Source organism: Delphinus delphis, chromosome 14 (assembly GCF_949987515.2).
Source record: "Delphinus delphis chromosome 14, mDelDel1.2, whole genome shotgun sequence".
NCBI classification, from domain to species: Eukaryota; Metazoa; Chordata; class Mammalia; order Artiodactyla; family Delphinidae; genus Delphinus; species Delphinus delphis.
The window spans coordinates 38,130,000-38,149,010 of record NC_082696.1 but is presented as its reverse complement, the minus strand read 5'-3'; the positions used below and the strand labels follow the sequence as shown (position 1 = coordinate 38,149,010).

Genomic DNA, 19,011 nt, shown 5'->3' with positions numbered 1-19,011 from the left:
CAAAGAGAGTCAAATTCATGTTTTTCTACTATAAAGCTGACTTCTGCCATGCTTTATAATCACCTTCCTGCCTCAGACGCTCTTGCATATTCCTAAAATCCCAGCTTAATCCATCATCTCCCTGAAGTTTTCACTGATTGACACAGACTACAGGAATGTCCCCTCTCTCTAGACTCTTAGAGCACTCTTCACAAATGTAACTAATTATTTGGTAGCCATCTTTCAATAGTTCATGTCTATGTCCTTGAGATGGAAACAATATCTTATCACTTGTTTCTAAACTTTGTATCAACAAGCACAATTCTTGACATATGGCAGTGATATTAGTATAATATATGTTGTTAATAAATTGTTAATTGATTATGTTTTATAATAAAATAGCCCTTAGTGCTGATTTCTCTTTCCTTTTAGGAAGAGAAAAATAAATATAACATAAAAACAGGCATAATTATTTAATGTCAACCAATAATAGGGAATTTATAGTGCATATATTACTATTTTCCATTATATACCAAAAGTGAAATAAAGCATAAAACACAATGCTATGCTTACAGGAAGGGGTGACATCATGCACCTTTTATCTGGCCAGCGATTTTTCGCTGACCCCAGTAAGGGTGCTAACAGCAGTAAAGTAATTTATATACATAGTTTTTCCTTTTCTTCAGATATATCTAAAGTTCAATTATAACTTTTGATGTTAAGACTCAATGTATCATTTTGTCTTTATCATGCATTTTTCTTACTGTTTAAAATTGTTGATTTTTCCATTTATCTTCCAGAGAATGCATATTTTCAGATTTTATAAAGTCACTTAAAATGATTATTTCATTGACTAAAAATACAAAAACACTTAAACAATCCCTTTTGATATGCTGACAATACTTTTCGTAGAAGTGACAATAATTTGGGTTACTATTTAACCTATACACAGAAGGATGAAGCAAGAATTACTTAAATGTAGGTTAAAATTTGTGAAAATTAGTATATGCAAATATTTTAACACCAACGATATGAATGCATGTACATAGTATCACTTTCACTATAGGGAGAGATACAGATATAACCTTTTGCGTATGTAGATACAGACATGTAAGTATGTTCATATAGATATAAAATATTTGGTATAGGGTTAGCCCTAGAAAGACTGTAATTAATTGGAGTTTTCCTCAGGAATTTTAGTCTTTTTTTTCCCCTGAACTTTATTCTATGATGTTTCTTCTTCTAACTTTCAACACCTGTCTTAAAAGTGACCAGCTAATCTCTTGTCTTCCTTTCTCGCAGAAACTGTTTGCAGGAAGTCTCTTGTAAAAGTATTCCAATTTTCAAATTAATGGTCAGTAAGGCAATGGATTACTCCTCCAAAGAGTATTTGGATATTTAATTAGCGGGAAAGAAAATAGTTGAATCTGTTATGTTGAACTGTATGAAACTACTGTTTTTGAGGTAAAAGATGTTCGAGTACAGGTGATTCCATAAGGTTCAACCAATTATAAGAATAAGATTTAGGCATTTGTCACAATCCGGCTAAATTCTCTGAAAGTGAAATTGTCCCCTTAGCACTTTGTAAACAATGTTCAGTTGCCCAGTAGATAAATGAGGAGCAGCATATGTTAACAGTTCCAATGCTTTGACAAACGTATCTGAAATTTGCTAACAGAAAACAGAAGCTATATTAATTTTAGCATACTTTTGTGTATGGCTTATTACAATTAAAATATTTGGGGTACACAAGTATTTTTTCAATGTTTTCAGCATTTCAAGGCCTTACGCAGCTGGATTGTAACACTGGCCTTGTTCATTATAAACAGAATATATACTTATATGTAAATCTTACAAAGTGTCCTTACCTGCTTTGGACATCTTTTCATCTTTTTTAATTTCAGGTTCTGGGGTGAGACAAACACATACACACACACAAACAAACAAATTGGAAAAAATAAGCATTTAAAAAAATCCGTACTAAATAGAATAATAGGCAGGTTTAATAGATTTTTCTCATTTGTCCTCAGTTTCAATTATAGTTACATACTTTTATCAGTATACAATGGAATATGTATTTATAGTAAACTATAAAGTAACTTAAGCAAACAACATTGGTTTAAATTCCAGTTTGCTAAAAAGTTTTATACTAATCAAGTAATTTGGGATTTTGTCTTTAATAAGAGCCCATCTCTTATAATTCATAAATTCTCTAAGCATTGCAAATAAGGAAATTAGCCAAAATGGCTCAGAAAAAAAATGTGTTGTAATTTTTCCTAATTTGACCAATTTAAGTGATTTTCTACTTCTGACTACATACGTTGAATTCATGGAGCTCCACCTGGTGGTTAATTTAATCATTTCAAACTGGTATAATTATTGTCTTCAGTAGTATTTGTTATTAATTTTATAAAATAAATTGGATTAACTTCAGTATAATAGTATAAACACATTAAAATAAAGGATTGTGCTTTCTTATTTCCTAGGACAATGGCTTTTGTCTAGAAACTCTGCATTCTAACTTAATATCAGTATAGGATAAATACATAGTTTTTTGAGCTATCCAAGTAAAACTCATGACACTACCCCAACAACTGCAATAACTGATATTTTCATGCTCCCCAGTCCTTTCTCTTATTTAAACAATTTTGCCTTGGCCTCATTGTTCTCCTCTCTCGGCATAAAGTCTTGTTTTGATTAATAGAAGGGCTCTGGTACATTACAATTTTTCCTCCCTTCAAACCGCAGAAAAAGTGAGCTTGTGGTTGGGATATTACTGAGTACAGACTTTGTGTCAGGGGTAGTGCTAACCAGCTTTATTTGGGTCTTAGCCTAATGGAGTCTATTTCCTAGAGTTACAGGTTTTTATAAAGCTCATTTGCTTAACTGAAGAATTTTATGTAATAGAGAATTCCATAGCCATTCACACCCTACTTCCTGTACCACTTGAATGCACATCCTGTAAAAAGTGGTATCAGCGCTATTATTGCACTTCCACACTCCCTGGCACATATTTCTCTCTTTTTAGTTGACGCATTCACTTAACCGGGTAGGACATACATTATTTTAATATTTTCTATGTGCCTTAATGTGGTATAAAATTTCGTCATACGATTTTTAATTAATTTTTGTTTATTGTCTGTATCCCCTCTTTCGATTTTAAGTTCCATAGGGCAAGAGTTGTGCCTTGTTTACTACTCAAATATCAGCATTTGGTCAAATATCTAACACGTGGTGTATGATCAATAAATATTGTTGAATGAATGACTGAACAAAACAAATATAGACAATGAAATATAGAGCAAAAAATATAGAGAAATATGAAATGCTCCCTCCTGTGTATCTGTAGTCCTAGAAAAACTAATTCATGCTTCTAGAGTTAGAGATAAACATTCAATGTCCTAGGACAGGATCCATAGGCATTTTGCTCATCATGTAGAGCTGTCTAATTTGAAAGAGTTTTGCTTCTCACTCTACGCCTGGTTCTCTCCCCTGTCAATCACATTGCCATGTAATCTTGAAGTGGAATCATTTTAGACTTAATGTTTGTCAAAAGACCTTCTGTAAAAAATAAAAGTTGTGGGGAATACTTTTATCAGCTATGAGCATAATACAATCAGAACCAACTTCTACCTTGTTCATGAAATTTTATAACCACTCTTATGATCATTCAGCATGCATGTGGCTGTGGACCCTCTCACGATGTGAGAACTACTGACTTTTGGTGTTATGTAAACAACACTAACATGATAACCACACATGTTATGAATTCTTGGGAAGCGTGGAAAGGAGGCTCTTGGATCTATAATCTGGCTTTTTTAAGCAAGCTCATTTACTTAGTTTTGTGACCTTGGGCATTACTTAAATCCTCAAGTCTCAATTTTGTCATTGCTGCAATGGAGAAAATAATGTTGTAAAATAGATGTGAGAATTAAGAGTGATGTGTGGAAAAAGCTTACTTATTTTAAAATTATGCTCATGAACTTAAATTACATGATCTCTCAAGGTAATTTTCTTTTGTTCTTACAGAACGGGAACTTTACTGTTGAATATGCAAAGCAGGAATTGATAGGTGAGGATTTCTAAGGTGGACATCTCTTTTATTAGCCTACTTGGTCACTAAGAACTTGGTGCCCTCGTTTTGTAGACAGCATTTCTACTGAAGTGTGTCTTTAGTTTTTGAGTCACATATGGATGCCTGTTCTTAGTCTTATAAAAATGACTATATATATATATATATATAGACATATTTCATGTATATATGTATATATAGTCAAATAACAACAACAATATATATGTCTATATATATATATATATTTTTTTTAAGTTTAGTCAAAAGTCTTCATTGAGGGCTTCCCTGGTGGCGCAGTGGTTGAGAGTCCGCCTGCCGATGCAGGGGACACAGGTTCATGCCCCGGTCGGGGCCTATGCTCCACGACGGGAGAGGCCACAACAGTGAGAGGCCCGCGTACCGCAAAAAAAAAAAAAAAAAAAAAAAGTCTTCATTGAGAAGTTTCAGGAAACTAAGGGCAGTATTTGATGCTGAAGACAGATCTGGAAGCCGGGGAAAAAGAACAGGAACTTTTATTTTCACCCCGTCTATACTGCTAAATATTTTTAACCATTGATTATTATTGTATAATAAAATATCTGGTTTCCATAAACATTTTTCACTTGAGCCCTTCTTTCTGGGCTCAACTCACAAGCACTGCAGAAACATAGAATCAAGCAATCCCCAAGCTGAGTGTTTGAAGCAGACAGCCTGCCATTTCATATGCAGCACTGACTTTTCCAGGCAGTTGATTTTACTTATGAAATGTTAATTGCTGGTGGGTCTGGGGAGGAGAGCTTCATTAATGATTTTTCAGTGTCATCAACACTGTGTTCTCAAGTAAAGCAGGCCAACCAAAACTTCAACATGCATGTGCTTGAATTAGAGAAGGGCAGCAGTGGGGATCAACTTTGTTTAGGAGTCTCTGTTCTGTCTTTATAAATTGAAAAGAAAGAAATCTATGCAATATATAAATCCCAAGAATGTGCATTCTTTTAAGAATATCTCCACTATAAATACTTTGCAAGTTAGAAGCTGAATGCCACTGATTTTTCTTTTCCCAATCTTTTTTGTTATCATTATCAAATTGCTTCTTCAGCACATAGAAGCCTTATATATGTAATAAAATATAATAATTCTTGGTTTTGCAACTAATGATGTTTTGTATTTTATATATGGCACTAAGTAAGTGTATTATATGCATTATCTATAATTTATTTATATAATATTAAATATTCATTGTTATTAGCTCTCTAACCCCAGTAGAATACAAATTTCATGAGTCCTGGGGTGAATTTTCATTTTCTCTGCTGTATGATAGTGTCTAGATCAGTGCTCTGCACAGACTAGGGATCAATAAATATCTGTTGCACAAAATTTGTTACACGAATGAACAATTATATAATCCTCACTTACCACTTCTATGAAGTAAATACTATTATTACACCCACTTTACAGATAATAATACTGAGGTTTAATACTTGTCTAAGTATGTACTCCCTAATAAGTGGAAAAACTGGTCTTTGAATATTGATTTATTCCAACTCCAAAGCCTTAAACATTTGTACGCACACTGCTATAACTACTGTTGATACAGACAGAATGAAAGTTTTAAAATATTTCATGCATAAAAACTACATAGTAAGCCACGTGCTACATCTTATAGGTACAAATTACTAACAGAGTCATTAAGGTTGTAATTAGCATGAACGATAAAGCCACTGAGGTTTCTATTTTTTTCCAGTCCGTCATTAAATCATGAATCGTATAAACAGTTTCCTAAATTAATCTGGTTAAACTAGGTAAATATACTGAACATGGATAGAAAATTGATAGCTATCTCACTCACTGCTGGAGTAGTATTCAATATTTAGTGGCGTGGCAAGATTTTACATTTAAAAGCAGGTCACCAAACCTATTTATATAAAATATACAAAGGAACTTCAGCATTGTTTTCCCTAGGCAATTGTATGTGAGTTCTGGTCTGAGGGAATCTGGAAAGCCTGCTGGCAAAGGAGGCAGGTCATATTGCCAGGCATGACTCCCAAATCTACCTCAGGTGGCTGTGTGACCTGGGCAATTCACTTCCAGTGCTTCAATTTTCACATTAATAAAAAAAAGGACTGCTGTGAAAATGAAATTGAACACTACGTGTGAAACACTTAGCATCAGACACAAAGCCAACAGTGGATGTTAGTCTCTTTACTGATATTTGAAATGATTTTTCTTATATTTTTCTACCAAGATGTTCAATAAAATATAAATATATTTAAATAAAGCAATTAAAGTTGTATTAAATGAAGTAATATTCATAAATTTATTCTAAACCCATGATTTTTATATCATTTGAGTAATCATTTGCATTTTTTGATGAAAATCCACTACTATTATAATTACATACATATATACATTTACATTTTACTGTGTCCTCATTGTATTATTTAACAACAAATGGTTTGCAAAACTCACACACACACACACACACACACACACACACTTTCATATTTTGTTCTCTGCATGAGGCTTTATTGGATGGGGTAGAGCACTACTGTCACTCCAATCAGCTCGCTACACAATTTGGGATTTGGAAGAACCGTCAGGGAACACATGTTTCTTCTTAACTATGTCTTAAGAGAAAGTGTTTTGCAAATAAGAGGTCTGTTTTAATAGGTAGCATTTGATTTCATCTGCTGTGGACACATTATTTTGTGACAATGGTAAACACAACTGTGAGAAAGACAAGCTTATCTTTCAGTTTGATTTGAAATGTCTTCAGTTCACAGCTTTCCAAAAGACAAAACTGTCCTGAGTTTGGGTGAAGTTACACAGAGAACCAACACCCGACAGCCTCTACCCCACAACTTTTCATCTTATCTCTGCCTACATTTCTTTCCTTCAATATTCCATGGACTGTTTAATATTCTCCTTCCTCTTATTGAACCATGTTCATATGTTTATGAAACCTCATGCATTCTCTATGCTCCTATTTTTCCTGCTTGAGTTTCTAAATCGATGTTATCTTTGGTTGTAAACTGAGGAATCCTTTCATGCATAATAAAGGGGCAAGGTGATTATGTTCTCAAGTAATTGCCCAACTTCATCCAAAGCAAGAGATCATTTTTTGCACTGCAGCTGGAGAAAAACAGACACAAACCAAATGAACAAAAAAACTCTCAGTTTAAAATTTATTTCCCTATTTAAAAACCAAATGGTCTAATGTGAGGCATCTAAAACACTCTAAATTTTAATTTTCTCACCTTCTGAAATGGGAGAAATGACACTTAGCTGATGTATCTGTGGCTGAGATTAGACTGAATAACTGAATAAATATTTCCTGAGCGCTCATGTACTAATACCTATATCATAGATATCCATTGATTGGATGAAGACTTTGGTTTGCTTTGTCTAAGTCACCACTGGAGGCCACTTCACTTTTACTCTTTCCCAGCTCTCCTCCCCAAGTACTGTGAGATCTTTGAGGACAGGGATCTTGTCTTGTTCATCTTTGGAGCCTCAGTGACTAAGATATCCCCAGAATATTATACTAACACTCAAAAATTGTTATTGACACATCGGGACTTCCCTGGTGGTCCAGTGGTAAAGAATCTGCCTTCCAATGCAGGGGACGTGGGTTCAATCCATGGTCAGGGAACTAAGATCCCACATGCTGCGGGGCATCTAGGCCTGCGTGCCACAACTACTGAGCCCACGTGCCTCAATGAGAGTGCCCTGGTGCCACAAACTACAGAGCCCACATGCCCTGGAGCACCACAACTACAGAGAGAAAACCCACTTGCCACAACTAGAGAGAAGCCCGTGTGCCGCAACGAAGACCTGACGCAGCCAAAAAAATAAAATAAATAAATATTTTTAAAAAAAATTGTTATTGACACAAAACAATTTAAGATGTGGTTTCAAAATGCCAAGAAAATCAAATTTATAAGTTTCAGTTTTAGATGATTTAGACCAAAATGTAAAGTGGAATCCCTGTCCCATTAACTAAAACCGTACATGGGTGGAAAAGTCATTTAGAATGGACCCACCAGATACACTACATTGGGGTACATTATCCTCAGATAATTATCTAGTAATTTCACACCAGTTCTCTCTTTGTGTTTATATCTGTGTCTGTCTGTCTCTCTCTCACCTCTTATTCCCTTTAGGTCAACAAGAAAAGCAATTATGCTTTATAAGCTTCTATAGGTATAGTTTTAAAATAGCTGTAGTTCGCAATACAAACACTAATGCATGACTCAATGCTTTATGACTAAGTCCTGATTCTGCAACCCTTCCTTGGCAAGATTCCCGTAGGACTTTGATGCTCACAAAGAAAGTTTGCTGAGTGGACAGTAAAAACACAAAATGAGCCAGAGGGCATTCTCTCTTTGCAGCACAGAATAAATGCATACATATTCTGTGCCTCATTCTGTCATCATTTCATTTTCGTGATCCTTTGTCTTTTGTATATGCTAAATACAATGTCCCACATTCCTGATAGTGTCACTCTGTCTTTATCTAATCTTTCTTTTATGCCTTGCTATGTGTGCCTCATTATTCTGTCCTTCCCTGAAGCTTCCCAACATGAAGAGTCTGCACTGAAAGAAGTAAGAAATAATTGGAGGAGGCTGAACATATTGTAGGTCACACAGAGAATAGTCAGTCAGAACAAGGTCCTGTGATGTTATTTGAAGATGGCAGGAGAGCTGGTTGGATATATTTCAGGTAATGAACCAGTTGACTTTACAGCATTCAAATGGTTCAAAAAGTTGTGCAAAAATCACTTGCCAAGGTAAATAAGCAGACATTCTTTGTTTTCTTCCCTTATCGAGAGTCACCTTTTCCTACTTATGTTTCTGAGCACCAGAATTCATTTTCTTTAACTTGAAGTGAGAATAATCAATTATGTGAATAAAAGTTCAGAGGTCACAGGTATGGCTCATCCTCCAACTGATTAAATATATAAAAATAATAGATGACCTTATATGAAAAACTTTTTAAATTTAAAGATTTAAACATTTAAATCTTTTTAAAAATGGAACAAGAAAAATAAAATAACAATTTTATTTAAATTTACTTAAACTAATTAATTATTTATTTAATAAATAAAATACTATGACATTTTAAAAAATTTCCCCTGAAGGAGAGAAGCACATTAGAATATTTGCATAATGTGGCTTGGAGTGACAAGAAAAATGAACATGCAGAGTGAAAGTGAGTCATCCTCTTGAGGGCTTAAATGGAGAGAATACCAAGGAGGGAATATGGGGCTTTACATTTATAATTATCCATATATTTTACATGCATATAGTTGCACATATATTACTGCTGTACATTAACTTTTTGGATGAAGGAAATAAAATTCACAGTACTTGGATACATTAATTTTGGAAAGCCAATTATTAAGGGAAAATTCTGGCAGTCTCAACTACTTTTCTTTCCAAAATGTAACCCCTTTCCATTCATGCTATCAACTTGGCATTTTGGCCTGATGGGCACAACCGGAAAAGTGTTAGACTGTCAGTTGCTACGTAGAGTAAAAGTGCTACTATTACTGGTATAATTTTTATTTCGACAATTCTTCAGGAAAAGAATTGTCAATAATTCTTCTTCAAATGTTTGGTAGAATTCACCATGAAGCCTTCTGGTCCTGGACTTTCTTTGTTAGGAGGTTTTCGATTATGTTCTTACTTGTTATTAGTCTGTTCAAATTTCCTGTTTCTTCATGATTCAGTCTTGGCTATCATATGTTCTAGATATTTATTCAGATTTTCTAGGTTGTCCAAGTTGTTGGCATATAAACATTTGTAGTAGTCTTTTATGATCCTTTTTTTATTTCTGTAGCACCAGTTATAATGTCTCCTCTTTCAACTCTGATTTTATTTATTTGGCTCTTCACTCTTTTTTTTTTAATCTAACCAAAGTTTTGTCATTTTTGTCTATTTTTTCAAAAGACAACTCGGTTTTGTTGATTTTTCTATTCTCTATTTTGTTTAAATCTGCACTAATCTTTATTATTTCCTTCCTTCTAACTTTGGGCTTAGTTTGTTCTTTTTTTTCTCTAGTTCCTTGGAGTATGAAGTTAGGCTGTTTATTTGAAATCTTTCATCTTCTTTTTTAATGTAGATATTTATTGCTATGAACTTCTCTCTTAGAACTGCTTTTGCTGCATTCCGTAAGTTTTGGTATGTTGTGTTTTCATTTTCATTTGTCTAAAGATATTTTCTAATTTCCTTTTTAATTTCTTCTCTGACCTATTGGATTTTCAAGAATATGTTGTTCAATTTCTATGTATTTGTGAATTTTATCATTTAAGTGTGCATGATGTTATCGCTCTGTTTGACGCTCTTTGACTGGATATTAAATAACGACTTTTAAGACTCCCTCTGTTTACTAAAAGAAGATATGCTAAACTTTTAATCTAACAAGACTTCTGTTAAAATTAATTTCTTTTTTAGTAAGAATTTTTTGAATTGTAGCTCTCCTGATATATGTGAGATGACAGTGACCCCCTTTAAGGAAAGAAAGCCTAATGTGACACCACCTCTCAGAGGTGAAAGTGAAAGTCTGCATGTCATGTTACACTTTCTGTCAAAATGTCCTAGGACTGTCATTTACATTCAGCACCACAGGCCTGAATTTTGGTTGTTCGGTGGAAAACAAATGATGAAATTCAATGCATAAAATTGCAAAGCACTAATAATATTCCAGCACATTACTAAGAGAGATCATTGTTGCTTTAAATGGTAAAAGAAAAACCACATTAAATATACTCAAGTGGTTATTTGAAACCTATAGTAAAGTAGAAAATTCAATATTAATGAAATGAGAATATAACTTTAAAAAATGCATCTTTTCCACATGCTGCCTTCCCCACCACCATTATCTGTGGCCACACACTGGCTGGTGCTACACTGACCATGTGGAATGGGATGATGAAAAAACAATACCTGGAAGGACGAAAGAAGAGAGAGGAAACTCTTAAGTAGATATTTCCAGTGTTCAAAGACTCAAATTATCATCACGTGTTTTTAGTGGAAACCTAGATTGTTTTTCATTCATATATACATTCCACACACATTTCTACTGGGGAAAATTTTGCACCGCACTTCCTAATAAAAATGTGGAAATTTATAATATTCCTGTCTGTCCCTCATTTTTGATATTTCTATCTTAGTTTGGCAAAAGAACTGTAACATCATTGAATGATTGAATTACTTGATGGCATCCAATCTTTTCAATTTAGATATTTATATAAATGTCCCTTGCAATCAACAGTCAGATCATGTTGAAGAAATCTACAGTTCTTTTAAAGAAATAAATCAGTTTCGCTAAATCCAAAGGAATGTCATTAGTCTTCACAATTAATTCATTCTTCAAATAATACAATGTAACAACATTTTGCTGCCTATTGAACATTTAACATAACCGTAAAAATTCTCTTGCAAGCAACATATCCTAATTTACATATTATGCCTGAAAAACATAAAATTGTATATAGCACCAAAATAACTACCTAGGTGACAATAAAAATAAAGTTTTGGATATGATGATATTTTTCTGAAGTGAAACATAAATGCCTTAATAGGTTTGGAGTCCATGTTGCTTGAAATACTTTCTTAAAAAAATTAAGTACATACATGGCTGAGAAAAAAATCATGCCATGCTCTCATGTTTCACTAAATAACAATTTTGTTTAATTTAAATTTAATTGCAAAGTTAGAAAAATATGACTTTAGGGTATTTTTTCATACATTGCTACACTGACTAATGGAGCTTCTCCTTGAGTCCTTCATTGCTCTCACTGAGTCTCCTGTCAGCTTTCCCCTCCTACTACTCTCCCACATCTCCTCCAACTCCAGTGCATGCTTATAAAAGTTCACCCAAAAGTTTTTTTTCTCTTTAATAAAAAATTCCAGTAAATTGGAATTTTTACCACTAAGTGTCTGTATATTTGTCAATAGTTCACGTAGATCTTCTCTTCTGGGTAAATGTAGAAACAGGCTCTATTTGAACATTCAACATAGCAGGTATACTTCATGGTTTTACTGCTTCACTAATATGTTCATTTTGACAACAAGAAATATTAGACAGTTTGGAGAACGACACCACACCCATAGAATGTCTTGGGATAATTAGAAACTAAATGTATTACATTGGACTTAACATATTTACTTATGTTTTAGGGAACATAACTTGTTGCATGGCATATCAGAATCCACATTCCTCTGAGCCTAGTATAGTAGGAAGGCCAGAGGTGCAATAAGATGCACCTTAGCAAGATCACAGTGCTTGATTTGGAGATCAGCGTTCTCAGGCTGGCTCTGGGGCAAATTACAATAACTGAAAAGTTTCTTACTATTTCAGTTTTATTTACCTACAAGATGATGGTTTTGGACTATAGTTTATCGCTAAGTTACTCTTAGCTATAAAATTTGTTAGGATTTTACTGTATCTGAACTTACAGAATGGCAAGCTATCACTGAGAAATTTTAAGTATTTTTTTGTATCTTAAATCTTTGGTTTCCCATGGCTATTTCTAATAGGATCTACCCTGGGATATTTACAAAATGTAGATTTTCCACTATAGACTCACGGAATCAGAATAGCATAGGCATTTTTCAAAGTTTTCTTAGTATTTGTGACACGGCCACTCTTTCCTTTGTTGTTTCATAGTACAATTTAGAATTTTTCCTTTGCTCAAAAACAGAGGAGGGCATATAAAAATTAGAGTTTTGAGAATATGAAAAATAATGATATACTACTTTATTTCAAATAACTGAATATGCAATAGGCAGATCAATGTGTTTTCACATTTCATTATAGAGTAATACCTTTTTCCTTTAGGGAAGCTGGAACCTTCACTTCTTTTCCCTTAATAGGCTCTGGAAAGAAACATTGAACATTTATTTGAAACCAGTATCAAAAGATGTAAGAAGACACATACAATGGAGTCAATGAGCTAGCGGTAAGGTGAACCTGGATGGAAATGATATGATGTTTTCTTTCAAAAATAATTTTAATCATAGACAAAGAAACAACAGTATAGAGTACAACGAGCTGTTCTCTAATCACTTCTATTTAAAATAAATGTAAATTGTTGAATGAGGTACAATCTATTTGTTCATTTAAGGGGATGTGTATTTGGATGAATAGGAACTTGCTTTATCTGTAATTTTAAAAAACACATGACTTCAGCATCTAGAAGTCTTCCAAAACGGTTATAATCAGCACTAACTTAGTTTATTTCTTTCAGGCTATGTTTTTTCAAAAAAATAAACAATCAAATGGAAAACTCTGCATATATCATGTTAATGTGGTATTTTAGTCATCAGACTCAAGTCAAACAAATTTCAAGAATAAGATTTAAAATAAACTTTGAGACAGTTTCATCTGTGAACTCCCAATGTCTTAAACATGTGGTCCTTAGTTAAAGCAAATCAAGTAAAACCTCATTTATCCTACCAGGTTCAAATACAAAATGAGTCTAATCATATCATGCCTTCCAGACATATATATGGGTCTGGAAGACATGATAAATATGATAAATTTATCATATTTATGATAAATTTGATAAAATATATGATGAACTATAAAATATATTTTTAACCTATTAAAAATAAAAGCTAAAACCAGTTTTCTGCCTTTTCTGCAACATTAAATCTCAGTATCTATTTTACTGACAAAAATGATTAATAATGCAGTGAGGAAGGAAGCAAAGAAAGAAATCTATCCTTCCAGCCCTTTTTTCTTTTCTCATCTGAGGTTTGGGGTGGAAGGCAAAAAATACGGTGGTGGTGCTTGTGAATGGACATGCCACTCCAAGCAATCGCTTAGAATCCACTGAGTTCGGGTGGATTTGGATTGTGTCAAGAATGTATTCTGGTGTTCCACTGAAAATGCTGTGTCCCTCAGAGCAAGATTTTCTTGATAGATAAACTAGATCCTTAAATATCCATAGGCTTGTAGACTTTTTAAAAGTGGCTTTGGTGGCAAAGGAGTGTCCCTGTTGCTACTTATTGTGTTAAGAATAAATAACATCAATTTTTTCTGTGTATTTCAGCATGTGAAGATGATATCAAGAACTATGAATTGAATAGACACACGGAGAAGCTTCATTAACTTTTTTTTTTTTCAGGCTGACAGGGGTAATTTACTGCTTTGCATTGGCTAAACCAAAAGAATTAATGTATCGTGAAATGAGAAATGGTGGTGGGGACAGATTCCTGGTGGAGTGGGAGAGCACAACGCCTGGAACTTCACATTTCAAGATACAGCATGTTGATTTAAATGGGTGTCTGTACATGACTGTGTGAGATTAAAGTAGTTATAAAGAACAAGACCTAAAGAGAGGGCCTGTAGACTGCTTCGATTTTGGTGGAAAAAGAAGGAAGGGGCGGAAAAACAGATATACTTTTATAGGGTATATGAAGGTTGTAAATCCAGCACCTTAAATTTGAAGAAAGTCCTCAGAAAATAGAAATAATTTTTATTTCCTAGTTTGCTAATAGGAAGATACCTTTGCTCCCAGGCTGGGTCATCTCCTGCACCAACTTTCCTGCATCTCATTTCTTCTCAGTGTCCTTTTGACTTCAAGGGATTTTGACCTGATTTAAGAAGTCCACAGACTGGTCTGAGTGTCCCTAACTACCCAGGGATACCAAATATGACCAAAAATGTGGAGACAGTGTTATATGGGAATTCTGCACTAGTAAGGATTGAAACATCGTTGATTTAGGTCAGCTATTAAGGCCTTTTTCAATGCATCTATCTTGTTTGTCAGGAACAAAGCATTGGAGAGCACATTTTTTGTGTGTGTTGTTTTTACAAATATGGTAGTTTCTTTGCATTTGACCAACAGCCTACAGGGAGGCTTATGAATCTTGATTATCAGGATCTAGAATATGTTTAAAGGTGCTGGGATATTTCTTGGAACTCTCAAAATAATCTGGTAGGAGGTTGTAATGGAGAAAATGTTTACAAAGAAATAGGCAGATCATTTCAGGTTTTACACCACTCCCAGACACAAAGGTAATAATGAACTAGGGTGAGTGTTCGTGATGAATAAATCATTGGGGATCAGTTTCAAAGTCATCAGCCAACTTACCCTATTCTTAGCTCTAGCTTTTGTTTGATGAGTGGGAACGGCCAAGAAAAAGTATGGTGAAGACAAAGAGAAGCTGGGGGAATCATCAGGTGCATGGTCCTGAGCATCAGAATATGAAAGAAGATAAGCTCTGCTCTGAATTCTCTGGCACTAGATCCAAACATATGCAAGCCTGAGTCACAAAGCTAGTCAATAATTCTAATGTCCATCATATTACGCCGATGCCAGAGGAACCTAAGGGTGCTACTACTGCATTCTCAATAGAAGGTCATTAGTTAACCTCCTTGTTGCCTGGTTATGATTTGGTTTGCAGTTTCTTGGACCATGGGTGAATCTTGCAACCTCAGATAAGTCAGACTAATAAGAAGCAAGTAGCGAGAGGATAGTGGTGGATGCCAGAAGGAATATAACCAATAATAGGGCTAACTAATAGGGTTGCCTGGTTTCTGGATGGTCAGGGCTGCATAAGCAGGGCTCTGCCCTCTTGAGTGTGTACAGAGGGCTTACATGAGTCCACTAGCCCAGGAAAGTCAGTAGCTGAATCAGCAGCAAAAGGCAACAAGATGTGTCTTTCTCTTGCTCTTTGACTTTGGAATAATCATCCTTAGCCCTCTCTATACCTCCTTAAATAAAGACACAAGCCTAATGATGTTTCTTTAAATGTCTAATTTACTCATGGTTATCACATCCCCAGTAAATATAGCCCCAAAGGATTTCCGTGTAATAATTCTGATTTTTGAAATGTAGCATTGCTTCAGTATGGGTTCTAATATATACATGCAGGTGGAGTCTATAAGAGACCAGCAAAGGTAGGCAATCTTTAAGTTGCTCCAGTGAAATAAGAGGCTATGTAGCAAGTGGAATTGCTGCATTCTGATTCTGCCGCAGTTCAGCAGCAAGCTTCAATAATCCTCTCCAGAAACAATAACACTGCAGAGGTTAAGGTCACTGAAATTTTATAGGTAATACTACAATTTTTTCTTTGATTTTTGTATATAATGAAAATTATATTCAGAAAATAAAGGAAAAGTGACAATATAATTCTTCTAAAATTGTACCCAACTTGTATATAACAAAGATATTTGAGGGCATTAACACAGCTTGAATAAAAAAGGAGGTTCATTTTAAATAGTTCCAAATCAATAATGATATGTAGTAGACCTTTATATACATGATTTTCTAGTGACTGTGGAGACATCTTGCAAACAGTAGAGAATTTAACGTTGAGGAAAAAGTGTTCCCTAGGAAATTGTCTGCAATTGTACATTAATAACAACAACAACAACAACAACAATAATAGAAATTACAGGAGCCTACTCAGTAAAGTGGTCAGTGTGGATATAAATTCTCCCAGATAGGGACTTCCCTGATGGTGCAGTGGTTAAGAATCTGTCTGCCAGTGCAGGGGACACGGGTTTGATCCCTGGTCTGGGAAGTTCCCACATGCCACAGAGCAACTAAGCCTGTGCTCCACAACTACGGAGCCTGTGCTCTAGAGCCCGCAAGCCACAACTACTGAGCCCATGTGCCAAAAAATAAATAAATTCTCCCAGATAATGTTTTCTGGGACAGATGTTTACAAGTACCATTTCCAATTAGTTTAGGCTTCAGCACAAGTGAAGTCTTTAAGTAGTAGTTTAAATTTTTGATAATCATCATTGCCTGAAAGGTCATTTTAGAGGTAAGACCCAAATTTCTGTTGAGTTGTTTTCATAGTGGACAATAATATATGGTTCAAGTATTCCTGTGAAATAAGTGCTCACCAAAATAAGTATATTTCATACTGCATTGGAAGGAGGGAAGGTTTAGATTTTGCATGTATATATGGATTTTCCTGGTAGTGTGTTTTAATAATACCTTTAGTTCTCACACAAACAAGGACAATGTTTTTGTTAATTGTCAGATAAAATGAGAATGGAGGTGAGAAGGAGTCTTTCTCAAAGAACAAGTAATCACTGGTGAAAAAAGGGACTGAGCTCCTCTGTGGGAATTAAGGAAAGTCACCCCAATAGTAAAAGGACTAAGACTATTTTCCACATCGCATATCCAGTTTGTCTATAGATTTTCTAACTTACGTAATGAGCTCTGCACTCAAAGCAAAGGTGCTTTGAAGAATACAAATACAGGGCTTCCCTGGTGGCGCAGTGGTTGGGAGTCCGCCTGCCGATGCAGGGGACACGGGTTCGTGCCCCGGTCTGGGAGGATCCCATATGCCGCGGAGCGGCTGGGCCCATGAGCCACGGCCGCTGAGCCTGCGCATCCGGAGCCTGTGCTCCGCAACGGGAGAGGCCATAACAGTGAGAGGCCCGCGTACCGCAAAAAAATAAAAAATAAAAAAAATATACAAGGGCCCTATTTTAAGGAGCAAGCAGTATCTGTGTTAAAATGAAATAAATGGGTGTTAAAATCCAACAGACTTGACTTTGATTATTGCCTTTGCCTCTTACCCATAGTGTGACACTGAGTAATTTAAATTACATGTACCTCAGCTTCCTCCTTTACTGAAATGGTGATATCAAGCACAACTTGCAGAAACAAAATATATAAAGTAGATTGCAATGTGTCTGGCAAAGAGCAGATGCCCTGCTTCTGTGCTTCTCCCAAACAATCCTCACACCTTTGTCTGGCTAACTCTTCATGCATCATACTTGAATTTAATATAACTCTTCAGGAAAGCCTTCTCTGATTCCCCAGACTTGATTAGGAAGTCGATAGAGATGGCTTGATGCTTTATGTGGACATTATTCTTAGAAAGAGGTCTGGGATTTGAATGGTACTTAAATAGGAATGTCATGCTCTTTCATAGCAATAAGGAACCTGATAAGACAAAAGCAGACAGAGCATGACTAGGAGTCTTTGAAGACAGCAGAATTCAGAACTCCAATTTCCAAGTCTTCCTCTCTATTCCTAGCTTTGCCATCTTTGTTTTGCCAATGATTAGCAAGTGTCTGGAAAGATTATGCACTAAATATATAGTTAATGAAGGACAGAAAGGAGAGAACCAGAAGGCGTGGAAGCAAACCCTTCTTATACTCTATTTTCCTTCTAATCTTTTTTTATCCCTTCCATTCTTTTTAAAAAATCATTTTTCTGTTTTTTTCTTTCAGAAATTGTAATCAGAGCACTTTAAGTCACAGTGAACTGAAGGAAAGTATTTAACAGACAGGTAAATAAATAAAAGTTTTCAAATATATGAGGGTGTCCTGTGCAATTCTGACCCACAAACCTGCAAAGAAGTTGACTAATGTACTGTGGACACATTCAGATATTTTTGCTAATAAATTTCTTGTGTTATGTTAACTTGACTCTATTACCTTTATCCTTCAGAACTGAAGACGTCTTTCCGGATTTTTCTTTTCTAATTTCTGCAAGAAGAATCATAGGGAGGAAAGGTTACAAGGAATAATGAAGAAAAAATGGCAAGTTCTTTATGTGTTATGTTTACTGAGGCTTAAAGAACCAGAGGGGCTCTGCTTTGGTATTCAAGATACAGGTGTCTACTGGGATAAGTTGCTTGTAACATATTGAACTAAATATACAGAAGATAAAAATAAGCCCTGAAATTATTACAAGGGGCAGACTATGGTAGATACAAGAATGTACAAATAAAATACCACGGGCTTTGGAAAAAGAAGGTATGATAAGAGTTATAGCTAACACTGTCTACTTACTATGTGTCACAGGCAATGTTCTCTACTGTTTAGTCATTCAACGTTCACAATAACCCTCTAAGGTTGGTAGGTCTTGTTATTATTGCTACTTTTCACATAAAGGGATTAAATAACTTTCCCAAGGTCATGTAGCCCTTAAACGGGAAATCTGGGATTTGAACTAATGTCTCTCTGAACTCAAACACAAATATATTGGCTCTGGTAGC

At 35.0% G+C, this 19,011-nt stretch overlaps 1 protein-coding gene across 1 annotated transcript in view; it reads right to left on the bottom strand.

The window, feature by feature from the left end:
- Positions 1 to 19,011, bottom strand: part of TRDN (triadin) — a 380,477-nt gene that overhangs the window by 66,338 nt on the left and 295,128 nt on the right. The window contains exons 22-24 of the mRNA XM_069541367.1: positions 18,449 to 18,499; positions 12,862 to 12,912; positions 1,848 to 1,886 (exon numbers count right to left, since the gene is read on the bottom strand). Of these exons, the coding sequence (XP_069397468.1) occupies positions 1,848 to 1,886; positions 12,862 to 12,912; positions 18,449 to 18,499 (141 nt within the window). The remainder of the gene's footprint in view (positions 1 to 1,847; positions 1,887 to 12,861; positions 12,913 to 18,448; positions 18,500 to 19,011) is intronic.